General features: G+C 39.1%; 1 protein-coding gene across 2 annotated transcripts; it reads left to right on the forward strand.

The window, feature by feature from the left end:
* The first annotated feature begins 9896 nt into the window (after positions 1–9896).
* Positions 9897–10840, forward strand: LOC147481736 (protein DETOXIFICATION 12-like). 2 transcript variants are annotated; one of them, XM_086580644.1, is made up of 4 exons: positions 9897–10150; positions 10234–10352; positions 10490–10536; positions 10624–10840. In XM_086580644.1, the coding sequence occupies exons 1-4, from the start codon at positions 10093–10095 to the stop codon at positions 10646–10648; spliced, it is 249 nt and encodes an 82-aa protein (XP_086436770.1). In that variant the 5' UTR covers positions 9897–10092; the 3' UTR covers positions 10649–10840. The 2 variants fall into 2 exon arrangements, with proteins under 2 accessions (XP_086436770.1, XP_086436771.1); XM_086580645.1 differs by having other exon boundaries at positions 9916–9968.
* The last annotated feature ends 3153 nt before the right edge of the window (positions 10841–13993 follow it).

Consider the following 13993-nt stretch of genomic DNA (forward strand, 5'->3'; position numbering starts at 1 on the left):
TTTTGCATTGCCGGTTCCCAGCCCGAATAAAGGAAGAGGTCTCTTGGAAGTCTAAGGTTGGCGGATCCATTTCAAGAAAGCTTTCGGTGTTGGTGGATCCTGTTTGACATTGCTTCCAAATGTGACGGATACGATGCTTATGATCTGGTACGACAATGTATATATTGTACTTCGTAAATTTATCTTCTCCATGAAGTTCTTACTCTTTCATGTTTTACAGCGAATTTTTTTTATACAAAATGGTATCAATTCTCATAGACTTTGTTTTAATGAATGCATGAAATTTTGGCGGATAGGGCTATTCATGCTGCCATTGGCCGCTTCTTATGTTCATCATCTAATGCTGAGGATCCTAAAAATCCTGTATTAGTAAGAGAAGATTTTTCTCAGGCGATGAATGATTTCCTTCCAGTTTCCATGAGTGATATTACCAAATCTGCTTCGAAAGGTGGCCGCACTGGGTGGGATGAAGTTGGCAGACTTGTGAACATACAGAAAGCAGTTCAAGAGGTAAACTTGTGAACATATGCAATAAGCTAAAGCTAAGCAGTTGAAACGTGTGTTATTATGATGTTCTATTTTTGGCTTCAGGTCCGGGATGTATTCTCAAAAGCAGCTGCTGCAGCATCGTGCCTTTTTTTTTTTGACGAGTTTGATTCTATTGCACCAAAAATAGGGCATGATAATACCGGAGTCACCTATGATGGTGATCAACACCGCCTTATCGTTATGGCGCATAATTACCCAACCGAGAAGTTGAGTGTGTATGTATCCGGCGATGGTGGGTCAGATTTGACCTTCTATGTTTGATGGATTTCTCTTAAATTAGTTTATGTGATTTATGTTTATCGCAATCAATTTCTAACATAGACAAGTGTTGTTCAGGACATGCTCATGTTGCGGAGGCTCTAAAAGTACCCCTTCACGTGTTCTTCACTATGCCATGGACGTAAGTCTTGCTGTGTAGTATATAAACCTTCAGTTGCCTCTGTGAACTTCTAGAAACTTTTTATTTAAATTTTCCCTCCTGATATATGTATTTACCCAGGACATGTTATTTTTACTTCCAATTTAAATGAATATGATATGTATGATTTGCATTACAGGCCAACTAATGAATTCGCACATCCTCTGTCCCGTGTCAAGCAACCATTTGGATATAGAGTGAGTGGCTTTTTTTTTTTTCCACAACTAGGGGTTAAGGAGACCCCAACCTTTTATTAATGACAAAATCTCAAGTACAACTTTCCTTCTTTATCCCCCTCGATCAATTCACTAAGTTTTTGATCCATGGGGGGGAGAAAGTACATGCATTGGTTACTACATTCTGTACTATGAGTACTGCAATTACTACTAACTCTTGACAGGTAATCCGCAACTTGATTTCCTTCTCTGAACACATGTTGGAATTTAATCTCTGCAAATCTTGCTTGTGCACACCCAATCTGAGCCACCATGTTCTTACAATACCAAGGTGGAGCTTCCCTCTTTTCCAAGATCTGTATCACTCTCAGTGAGTCAGACTGCACTACCACCTCCTTTATGTTCATTTTTTCCACTCCTTCAATACCTTTTTGGACCCCCAGTAGCTCCTGATGTAAGACTGACTGTCTTGTGGAGTTTCCACAGAATGCCATGAGAACCTCTCCATTTCAATCCCTTAAAACCCCTCCATAGCCTGCTTTACCCTGCTACAATGATCCATCCGTGTTTAGGACAAGAATGTCAGTTTCAGGTTTCGGCCATTTGACCCACTGATCCTCCCTTCGCGTGTACGTAACACCAATTCCTAGCCTAGTCAAAATAGTTCGCACTACGACATCATCCTTTACTGCTTCCAGCGATTTCCCTAGATACAATTTCATATTGTTCAAAGCCTTCATGCTCACTGAATTAGCACTGAGAAACCGCTGCCTCTTGAGCCTCCAATTCCTCTCATTCCATATAGCTTGCACATTGCAAAGACAAAGTTAAGCGCTCTCAACACTTCGTAGGTCGTGGATTTTGGTCTGCAAATACGCATGATGTAATACCATTCTGCATGGGAATTTCGAACTCTTCCTGGTAACCCCACCGCCTCTTTAAAACTGCTCCACACCAGTTTCGAATAAGAACACTCAAATAACAATTGCACCGAACTTTCCTCTTGTAAATCACATAGGCAGCATCGCGAATACCCAATCACTTTCTTTGCCATGAGTCTGTTCTGGGTTGGTAGCGATCCAGAAAACAGCTGCCATACGGTGAATGAATGCTTCGGCACCAACAGCTTTCCCCATACAATCTTGTACCATTTTACTTTACTTCTAACATTCTTCAAGACCGCATAGGCAGAGGACACAGAAAACAGCCTTGAACTCGATGGTGTCCAAATGACTTGGTCCTCCGAGGTGTACGAGTTAATCTCTGTGTTCATGATCAGCCTCTTCACCTCACTTTCAGGTAGGTCGATGATACTCCTTGCCCACTCTCCATTCATAATCACCGAACTGACCAGCGCATCCATTGAAACTACATCAGCCATAAGTGCCCTTGCATCAGGGTCCAAGATGAGTGGTCCTGCACACCATGGGTCGTGCCAAAAGCTCGTCCCATTACCATTCGCTATGCTGTATCTGACATACTTCTAGGTATTCTCTCTATGCTTTAGGATCCCTCGCCACACCGATGAGCAGTCCTGCGGAATTTTCATGGTCCAAAAATGCTTCTTCTTTATGTGGTTCTCCCAAGCCCACTTAACCCATACACAATCAGTTTTTTGGGCCATTTTCACCACTAACCCACAATATGCAGCTTGATTCCAAACCCGTGGATCCACCAAACCAAGTCCGCCTTACTCTTTGTCAAGTCTGAGAGTAGCATGGTTCGCATGGTGCATTTTTTTCGCCATACTCGGTCCTGCCCAGATGAATCTGTTACATAGTTTAGCTACTTTATCCAGCACTGCTCTCGGGAGAACAAATGTTGTTGCCCAATAAGTCTGAAAGGATGAAAGCACTGACTTCACAAGTTGCACCCCGCCATACTGCTCAACTCCTTGTTTTTTTCCAGTTTGAGATTCTTTCGGTAGTCTTCTCTATGAGTGGCAAGCATTCTTTTACCCCTAATCTTGTAGTCGTGAGTGGCAACCCCAAGTAAGTGACTGGTGGGGTTACAAGAGAGATGTTCATGGCTTCTGATAATGCTAGCCCTTCCTCTTCAGTCATACTTCCAGTTAGAAGAGTTGTCTTTACATTACTGAGCTTTAGTCCTGTAGCTTCAGAGAAAGAATGCAAGATATCCTTAACAGCCATAATAGAGTCCATGTTACCTTTACAGAACAGGAGCACGTCATCCGCAAAACATAAGTGAGATATCTCCAGCTTTTTGCACTTTGAGTGGGCTGAAATTTTTCGAGACGCAACCCTTGAAGGAGTAGCGCACTCAGAATCTCCATGACTAGCACGAACAGATAAGGAGAGACAGGGTCTCCCTGTCTTAAGCCTCGCTTCCCTTGAAAATAACCTTCAGGAGACCCATTTACCATCACCGAGAAGTACGACGAAGTATAGCACATCTGTAGCCACTCTATGAATAAGGGTAGGAACTTGAACTTGTGTAGAATTGCTTCTATTGCTACCCAAGAGATAAAGTCATAAGCTTTCTGAATGTCCAGCTTTATTGCACATCTTTTCTGCCCATTCTTCCTTGAATACCCACGCAGCAGTTCATGGGCCATCAAAAGATTGTCCTGAATCGATCGTCCAGGAATAAAAGCAGATTGGGGACTTGATACTAAAGATGAAATGCAACCTTTCATTCTGTTAGTTAACACTTTTGATACACATTTATAAACAATGTTGCAACATGCAATAGGTCGAAAGGAGGCAATATGCGAGGCATTTTTCATCTTCAGGATAAGACACAGAAAAGTAGAGTTTATACCTCCTGGGATCTTCTTATGGCTGAAAATATGCTGAATAGCTCTAATGAAATCATCGCCAATAATGTCCCAGCTTTTTTTGAAAAAGCAAGCGTTGAAACCATCCGGACCTGGTGCCTTGTTGTCTCCCATCGCAAATAGTGCGTCTTTGATTTCCAGGTCACTAATAGGGGAAACTAATAGCTGACGTGTACCATGTGCTACCTCAGTAACATGTACACCATTCAGAAACTCGGTGTCACAATAAGCTGCTAACGACACCCCAAGTAACTCTTTATAGTACTTCAGAAAAGCTTCAGCCACTGGTTCTTTACCTTCCTTTCTGGTTCCTTGCGCATCTGTGATACTCCATACCCTATTTCTGATCTGTTTTTCCTTCAAAGCATTGAAGAAAAACGCATTACATTTATCCCCGAAGCTTAACCAATCAATATCTGTTTTATAGTACCACTCAGCTTCCTCCAGCTTGAGTAGGTGACACAGCTTCTCCCTCATAGCAAACTCTTGTGCACTAAGACTAAGGTCGAGCGGCTTACTGTTTAGTTTTCCTTGAATCGCTTCCAGTTCACTTCTTGTTTCAAATGCCTTTTCTCGAGTATCATCCGACCGATCGTGCCCACCCTTTCAACACACCTTTTAAACTTTTGAGTTTACTTGTTAGCATGAATGGCGGACTCCCATGATCATCGATTTCCCAACAATCTCTAACAGTAGGCACAAAATCCTGACTCATTGTCCACACATTGCTGAATCGGAAAGGAGTGTTTCTTCTATAAGTTTCCAAAAAACTCAGAATCAACGGGCAATGATCAGAGAGCCCTTGGGTTAATATCTCCACCTTTGTTGCTACTGGAATGGACGTCCAAGGCACATTAATAAGACACCAATCAATCTTTCACCACTTCCTTATTTTATCCCCACCGTTGTTCCATGTGTAAAAGCATCCAGTTTCTGCGTGATCAAACAGCCTTGCTGTATTTAGACAATTCACAAAAGGGAGAGTCTCTCTTGGGTGAACAGCCCTATCTCCCACTCTTTCGTGTGAAAACAGTACATTGTTAAAGTCTCCCATCACACACCATGCACCTTGAGTTTCGGCACTTATCATCTTCAGCTCATCCCACAAAATGAGCCTCTCATGACTCCTATTGCTAGCATAAACAATGGTAAGGAAAAAGGAGAACCCATGTTGTAGGCTCTGAACCTTGCAGTGTAAGAACTGGGCCCCTTCCACCTCTCTATGTACATCCAAACTGCTCGTATCCCATGCAATCCATATACGGCCATGTTCATCACTCGAATAATTATGTATGCATTCCCATGAGGGGCAAACCATATCGGCAATAGTGAGGTGTTTTTCCATCTTCACTTTTGTTTCCAACAAACCCATGCAACTAATCTTCTTCTCTATAATAAACTTATTTAAGTTTTTGCTTTCATGTGATCATTCAACCTCTTTATATTCCAACTACACACCCTAATCATTGATGAGGAATTGGTTTAGTGTCCCCGCTTCTTCCCAATTTTTTTCGCCGCCCCTTTCCTCTCTTCCCCGTTGTTGTCGACCGGCTGTTAAAGTTTCGCTTTTTCCTGGGCTCTTGTTTGACTGCACTATTCTCCTCGTGCTACTCTCACCGGGGCAAGAGTGGACCACGCGGTCACCGAACAGCTTCGGGTTCAAGATCCGAGAGGTCGCCCTCCTCTATATCAGCTAGTTCCTCAAAGATGTTCCTCTCGCCAGAAACACTCCAATTTCGGGATGTATAGGTCCGCCGCTTTTTGTCAGCGGGGGATTGCACTACACAACATTCGCCATCGGCCATCCTCTTGCCCTTGAAAGGTACATTCAACTCTACCAGGAGATACTAGTTGAATACTATTTTGAGTACCTTGCTGACCTTCCGCATTTGGACACTGGTAACTTGAATCACTCTGTTCCTGTTCACCACTGCTCAATCTCCACGCATCAGTTTGCCTCTCAATGTTTCCAGCAACCACAAGGGCAAGAGATGTTTCTCCTTCTGCCAACTGTTCACCCCGATTTACTCCCTCTTGTTCCCTATATTCATCCCTCTCTGTTGCCATCTGGCGACTTTCTTCTCTGTGTTCACTTATTCCGCTCTGTCCATTCTGCCTTCGTATCCACACCCTACTTGTCCCTCCACCATCATTTGATTGTCCATCCCTTCGTGGCCCCAACCTCGTTGCCCGACTACCACATTGCTGAGTAGTGTGCCCAAATCGATTACACCTTTCGCAGGACTGAGGCTTCCATGGATACTCCAAAGTTATATCAATCTCGCGATCCCCAACCTTGATCTTTATGTTATCCTTATACACGTGGTTAACTGGAAATTCAATACAAAACCAAGCAAACATCAACCTTTTCCGCTTGGCAGTAGCATCGTCCATAAACTTTGGTGTTCCGCCAACCAAACTCGCCAAATATGACAATCCATCCAAAGTCCACATCTCCTTTGGTACGTCCATCAGCTTCACCCATAACGGTATTGTATTCTCCTTATTCCTGTAGGTATTGACTTCTATTGTCCAAGGCTTTATCACAAACACTCTCCCCGCAATAAACACCGATCCTTCATCTAATATCATTTGTCGGTCTTCTGAATAGGTAAAGTTCATATAGAACAACTCCTTATCAGTCGTAATATCAAACTCTCCTTTAAGCTTCCACTTCTTTCCCAGGAATTCTTTTACCATAGGAAACGACAACCGCTTATCCAAAAAGTATCCAACCAAGTACTCATCCCATTGTTTTATCCCCTGCTCAACCAGCTCCTCTGGTACTTGAGCAACTCCATCTATAATAATAGGAGAATACGATGTGAAAGCTACTGTAGATTCTTGGTTTCCATTCCGACCAAACAAAGCACTCCACCTAGATCCACCACCGTTATTTTATACTGTAGCATGCTGATTTTGTGTCTCTGTTGCCTGAGATGTGGGGTTGTTGGTTGCAGCCATATGCTCTATTTCTTGCGCTGGGCCAACTGGATTTCACTCAGAAACTGATCTAGTGGAACCCAGCGCTGGGGCAACTGGATTTCGCTCAGTTAATGGAACTTGTGCAGCTGTATGGGCGTCACCAACAGCCACAAAACTGGATCGACTGGGGTTTTCAAACTCATACAGATTCATCCTTTTCTTTCCTTACGAACTCTCACTCTCAAGAGTGAAGGATTTTACCAATAAGGAAATCAAGGAAGTTAGCTATCTTGAGCAAACTCACACTGTAGCTCAGTGGAGGATTTTACCACAAAAGACAGCTAACAAGAAATCTTTCCCGAACTCACACGCTCAGGCAGTGAAGGATTTCACCGAGAGAAGATCAGAAAACGTAGACTATAAGAGAAGGATAGGATTCCTTGGCGAGTTTAAACCTGGGCAAAGTTTTTTCCTAAAAAAGAAGGAAAACTAAAGGTTTAAAGATAAGAACCTGTCTCCCTCTTTCTTTTTAACTATAAGCGGCAAAAAAAATAGGGGCACTGGATCACTAAAGCTATTTAAGTTATATCACCTCCGGTTTCGAACTTTTGGTCCCCATTTTCAAGTCCTTAATTCTAATCCTTCTTGCAGTTTGGAACTTTAAATGAGCTTTATTTATAACTTTGTATATGTTGTTTTATTGGCTTGGAGGTTCATATATGATACTATCTTTTTTACACTTAGTTTTGTGACAAAAAATGTCGCAACTATCATATCAAATTGTTAATTCAATGATTTGGCTTGGAATACGTGACATGATAAACGACTTCAAGAAGAAAAAGCTGAAGCTATGACCTGTTACATATTTAAGTGGTGCCCAAGGATCTTCTTCAGACATGCCTTATGGATATATTTGGAGCCCTCACCTTGTTCTGAAACCGAAAGGTTTGGGTTTTAAAACTTTTTGCAGTTTATCTAAAACAATCAGATTGTGTAGCCGAAACTGATATTTTGTTTTTGAGGTGGGTAGTGTGAGAGATGCACTAGTTCAAGTTGTTTTGAGGCTTCATGACGATGTGTTCAAGGATAGAGAAGGCGGCCGTGACACCCCTACTGTCGATTCCATTTACTCTAGTGGTGGTGGTGTTCCGGTTCATTCAAATTAAGGCGAGGCCCCCCCCTACCGTTGGGATATGATCAGAGGATTGATAGTGTAAGTGCCTATGGCTTGCTTTCTTCTAGGAATAATCTTTGTGGATATGAATCATTCTCAGTATTCGTCCTCTCTTATATTATGCAACTGATTTTGGGCATGTGTCAATTGTTGATTTCAGTTCGGGTATAGTTAGTGATGAGTTTAGGAAACTAGGTCTTGTTAAAGATGTTTGGATTGATTCTACTTATTCTATAACCTTAAATGAGGAGAGAATTGGGTCTTTTTCAGATGCGAAGAAAAGGCCAAGGAAGATTTTTAGTTCAATGTCATTTACTGATGATGCGTCCGAGATTAGTAATTTTATGTTGTGTTGTAGTCGCAAGCTCAATATGGAGGTTAGTTTTAGTTTCAATATTAATTACTTGACTAGTTTATTTATATATATGTTGTCTGATTTTTCATTATATATATATATATATATATATATATATATATATATATATATATGTAGAAATCACAAGTTACATCACTTTTTGGAGCTGAGGCATTATGGGCGAAAGGGTATACAGGTGCCAAAGTTAAAATGGCGATATTTGATACTGGCATTCGTAAGGATCATCCTCATTTCCGTAATATTAAGGTATACGTTATTATAAATGGTTTGATGTATTGTTTTGTGATCGAATGGATTTATGTAAAGAGAGTGTTTTAATAGGAGAGGACGAATTGGACTAATAAGGATACTTTGAATGATAATCTATACTATTCCTGTGCCCTTTTATGGTTGTTCAGTTGGAACACCATGCCATTATTTGTTGCTTCTTGGTATTTTAACTATTGTTATTTCTTGGATCTCATTCTTTTGCAAGGTTGGGGATAATGGCCATGGTTCATATTCATCAAAGCCATATGCAGGGTATGTATTTTATGCTTATTTGTTGACTATGCTTACTGTTTTTTCAAATATTTTGTATATTATTGGAACTGCTTGTTCCTTGTGCAGGTTGTTAACTCCCTCAATAGCTGAGATGTTCAAGAATATCGCCATTGGCATTTAATGTTGGACTTGCTTATGTCTTAGTTTATTGCACTGCTCTTGGTTTCAAGAGAGCAAAGATTATCACCGCTTAGGCTTATCATTGTGGATCTCGGTAATTATGTTAGTTCTATGTGAATTATTCTGAGAAGTTCAAGAATACATGGGAAGGACTTTCGATGGAATGCTTCAAACATGTACTTCCAAGCATGAAGTTGGCAATCCCATCAGCCGTGATGGTCTGGTATGTGACATTGTGATATCTACATTTTTTATCTCACATAGTCATTGTTTACCGAGAAAAAAAAGAAACAAAGAAAAAAAATAAAATAAAATAGTACAGTCATAGGCTTAATAGTCTACTCTGTTGTCACTCTATCAAAGGTTGAGTAATCATATAGCATATGACGAAGTCCATAGTTGACTTCCTTTTAAAAAGCAAGATTCTTTTCGAGATAACAGAGTACTCTATTTATATTTTCATTTTCCACTAGGGATAAGTACAAACTTTGTTTTATTTGGTATTCATACTATCACAGTTTGGAGTACCTGGGCCTTTGAACTTCTGGTGTTATTATCGGGGTTGATGTCGAATTCAGAAAATAGTACCTCATTGATTGCCATGTGGTAAGGTTGCTTCACTCTTCACTCACGAGAACTTGTTGAGCTTAGTTGGATGATCACTTTTGTAACCTCTACAATGTGAACACGTATCGCCACGCTTATGATTACATATGGTTTCATCTTCTTTGTAAGGTATGTTGAGTAGTTTCTTAGGTATATAGCATTTTCAACAGATAAAAACTTACCCTTACTATTAGATAGTGTACTAAAGTATAGACTTACTGTGACAGCACACGAGTTTCAAATGAGTTGGGAGCGGGGAATGCTGATAGAGCGAAGAATGTTGTGTCAGTGACACTCAAGCTTTCAATCTTTCTTGCTCTTGTAGTTGTTCTATCTCTTATCTTTGATCATAATCTCTAGGCCAGTGCTTTTAGTAACAGCCCTGTAATTAAGAAAGACTTCGCTTCAATGACTCCTCTACTAGCGATTTCCATATTATTTGATTCTACACAAGGAGTTTTATCAGGTGAGAGTAATATGCAAGTGGTATATGGTAAATTCTTTTCTTCCACTCTAATTGTTTCTGATGCACAATATTTGACTTTGCAGGGGTGTCAAGAGGATGTGGGTGGCAACACTTGGCCGCATGGACTAATTTGGCAGCCTTCTATGTTATTGGCATGCCAATCGCGATTCTCTTAGGATTCAAGGTCCATCTGTATACTAAGGTCTGCTACTCATCCAATTGATGAGTTTGTTGTAATTTGTTTACATGATTTCTTTAAAACGATCTCCTTCAGCAATTTCATCTTTTGGAATCGCGATTTTAACTTTTGTTATTTCTTGGATCTCATTCTTTTGCAAGGTTGGGGATAATGGCTATGGTTCATATTCATCAAAGCCATATGCAGGGTATGTATTTTATGCTTATTTGTTGACTATGCTTACTATTTTTTCAAATATTTTGTATATTATTGGAACTGCTCGTTCCTTGTTCAGGTTGCTAACTTCCCTCAACAGCTGAGATGTTGATTCCTGCAAATGTTGTTGGTAAAGTGATGGGAAGAGGTGGAGGAAACTTGGCCAATATTCGTAAGGTGAGTTGTTTTATTAACAATTACAAAACATTGCCTCTTTTAAAGGGAGCTCTACTGATGATAGTTCCTCACTTTCAACTATCTCACGCCTCCACTCCAGCGCTCTAAGTCTTCTCTCCACTCTCTTCTTCTCCTGTCTCTCTCCAGTACAGGTGGCCCATATTTTTTTTATACAATGAAAATTAGTTAGTAACGGATACAGACCGTTAGCAACAGAATTTTTTTTATACAAAGAAACTTCATTAGTAACGGATAAATAACCGTTAGTAACAGAATCATTAGTAACGTATAAAAACCGTTAGCAACAATTTTTTTTTTAACAATGACAATTTGTTAGTAACGGATAATTAACCGTTAGCAATAGAAAAACAAAGTGACGCTTAAACAAATTAGGTAATCGTTACTAATAAATTATAACGGTTAGATATCCGTTACTGAAATTAATTTTAGTAACACTTTATAACCGTAGTAAAATTTGTAACGGTTAATAAACGTTACAACTATCTGTTACTAATATTTGTCACGCTTTTGTGTCGACGGAAAATAACCGTTACTAATATTTTTTGTAACGGATGTATATCCGTTACAAATAGGCTATTATGGTATAGTAATAAATCCTACATGACACTAGATTAAGTCTAGGTGCATTCTCTCTCCTTAACTTTTAGTTTATAGACCTCTACTTTATGTCAATGACTGATTTGCCCTTCTCCATTACATTTGAGACACCTCACACTTTACATTATGTTTTTGCTTTTTTCTTTTGCTTTTTGATTTCTTCTTTATCAAGATAGGTTTTAGAGAATGCCATATTTTATGCTAAGGACCTCCATCTCTGGTCTTCTGAGTTAAGGATTTTGACCTTTGACTTTTTCAGCACTTTTTCATAGCAGCTTCTGGTCTTCATAATAAGTGTGATTAAGGCTCCTTTTGGTGCTAAGATGCAGCTTTCATGATAAATGGTCTAAAATTCTCTATAACCTAAAAAAGGCAAAAAAAGTTATGAGTTGTCTTTTCATTAAACATAAGAAGGGTTGTAATGCAATAATATAAGGATAATAAAATGCACATTTGGGAGCTAATCACCACCCCCACATAGCATCTTGTTTGTCCTCGAGCAAGGATGAGAGAAAAAACTAAGATCACAAATGAGTGATTTATTATAAGTTATACTAATCTCGTTTCGCGGAGTGCGATTGCATTGACCATATGCAATAAGGCCTTAAACCACTAGAAATTCCCTAGTGGATGAGCTTAAGCCTCATGAGAGTTTTCCAGCGAAGGTACTCACAAACTTCTTCTATTTAGCACAAAGGATCTTGTTTCCTTATTTATTCTCAGAAGTCTATACATCTCATTAGCGGGGAATAAGGACAAGTTTCTTTGAACTTAGAATAACATATATACAGTAATTTAATCATCTAAAGATAAATGCTCAAAACATGAACAATGAAATGCAAAAGCAGAGTTGTTTCCGAGAATTTTGAAGAGCGTCCTTAAAGTGGGTTCTCACAGGGGGTGTGTTGCAATCACAACTCTCTGATAGATTCACTTAAGGTTCATTCTCTCAAGTGCAGTGGGCACTTATATTCCTCGCATACTCAAATGGCGTCCAAAGAAACTGAGGTCGATTGATCACGCTTGCCACTTACTATTACACCATCCTATTCCTAATTGAGCTAGAGGTCTTTTATCAGGAGTTACAGAGCTAGGGTGATGGTTTAGAAAGAAAAAGAAATGGATAAACAAATTATGATAAGTTGAGAAACTGGGTCTTCAAGATACTTGTTAACTAAAGAAGAACCTCATTTTGTTCTTTGCTTCTGAATTGTGATCTTTTAGCCCTTTGGCTTTATGACTCCATATGATTTTGAATTTTTGGGAGTTCTAACTTTGCTTTTGTTTCTGATATCATCTCCTTTTGATTTTAAACTTTTTGGAGATTTGATTTTTGACTCCTTTGATTTTTTTGGAGTTTTGATTTTTGATGGGTCTTTTTTTTCTTCTCTTTCTTTTCTTTTCAAAGCAACTAACTGATCTGTTTTAGTACAAGGTCTTCTCTTCTCTTTTTTTGATATCCATCCAGTTCTTAACTCATCAGCTGGGTAAGTTTTTTGTTGTGTGTTGTAACGGGTTAGGAATTTATGGCTAAAAATAAAAAGGCTTTTAGAAAATAGTGAAGGCTCAAGGGGGGTAACTAGAGGAAAAACTATCTTTTTAAGTTTTTAGCGTTAATTTGGCTGTATCGATCCAAAAAGGGCCTAAATTCTCTCTTAGGATATGGCGTGGTGATCAAACAAGTGGACGTGTGGTCTTTCTATCTGGATATCTTTTGTGTCATCATTCAATAATCATTCAGATGAGGCTTTCGGCTAGATTCTCACAAGATATGGAACTTAATTGTTATAACCTTGGTCTCGAAAGCTCACTGCTATATACAAACAAATGCTGATGCATGCCATTCATGAAAAGATGCAGAAACTATTGTGCGTATATTAGTCTGAGTTCGAAGAATGAATCTTTACTCTATTGCTATAAAGAGACTTCTAAACTTTTTATTCATCATAGAAAAGAGAAACAAGACTTTTTAATACTAAACAAAAAAATATTTTTGGTCTTTTTCGAAATTTTTAAATCTTGCATGACTCTTAGCATGAATTGTTAACTTTATAACCAAAATATGGTAAATTGAGCTATGGTTTATGATCTTTTTATAGCAAGTTTTACACATTGTCAATCTAATGAGACTGACTTCCCATTGTCAAGGGGAGGAAACCAATAGTTTCTCTAAGGATCGACATGAAGTAACATGGATTGATAATCAATAGTTTTATGATTTTATTCTTTTGAGTCCAAAGTCCGTAAAATGTCCGACTAGTCAAGTTACCTTACTCACGTGGGTTTGTAGCATAGATCTAGTAAGGGATCGTCCAAATCTTAGGACTAAGCAAGGTTCACAACTAAATTACAACTTCAAGAAAATTAGTTAGTAGAATTTTAGGTTATTTCTTAGGTTGCTCAATTAAAACTTGGAATGCAAGTTAACATAACATTACAAGGATTGATTTCTTAGTAAACTAGATAAAGACATACAAGAAAAGGGTTAATCATAATCATGCAAGGTCAGTTACAAATTTTTAGAGTACCTTATCACTACAGCTCTAATCTGTCTCGAGTTCATAGACAAACCCGAAACAGCGTTGAGTATCGATCCCTAGTAAAATGTACTCATCTCTGAGTTAATCTTACTAGCCTGACTAGTTGAATTAACA

This window comes from Coptis chinensis, chromosome 8, assembly GCF_015680905.1.
Source record: "Coptis chinensis isolate HL-2020 chromosome 8, ASM1568090v1, whole genome shotgun sequence".
NCBI lineage: Eukaryota > Viridiplantae > Streptophyta > Magnoliopsida > Ranunculales > Ranunculaceae > Coptis > Coptis chinensis.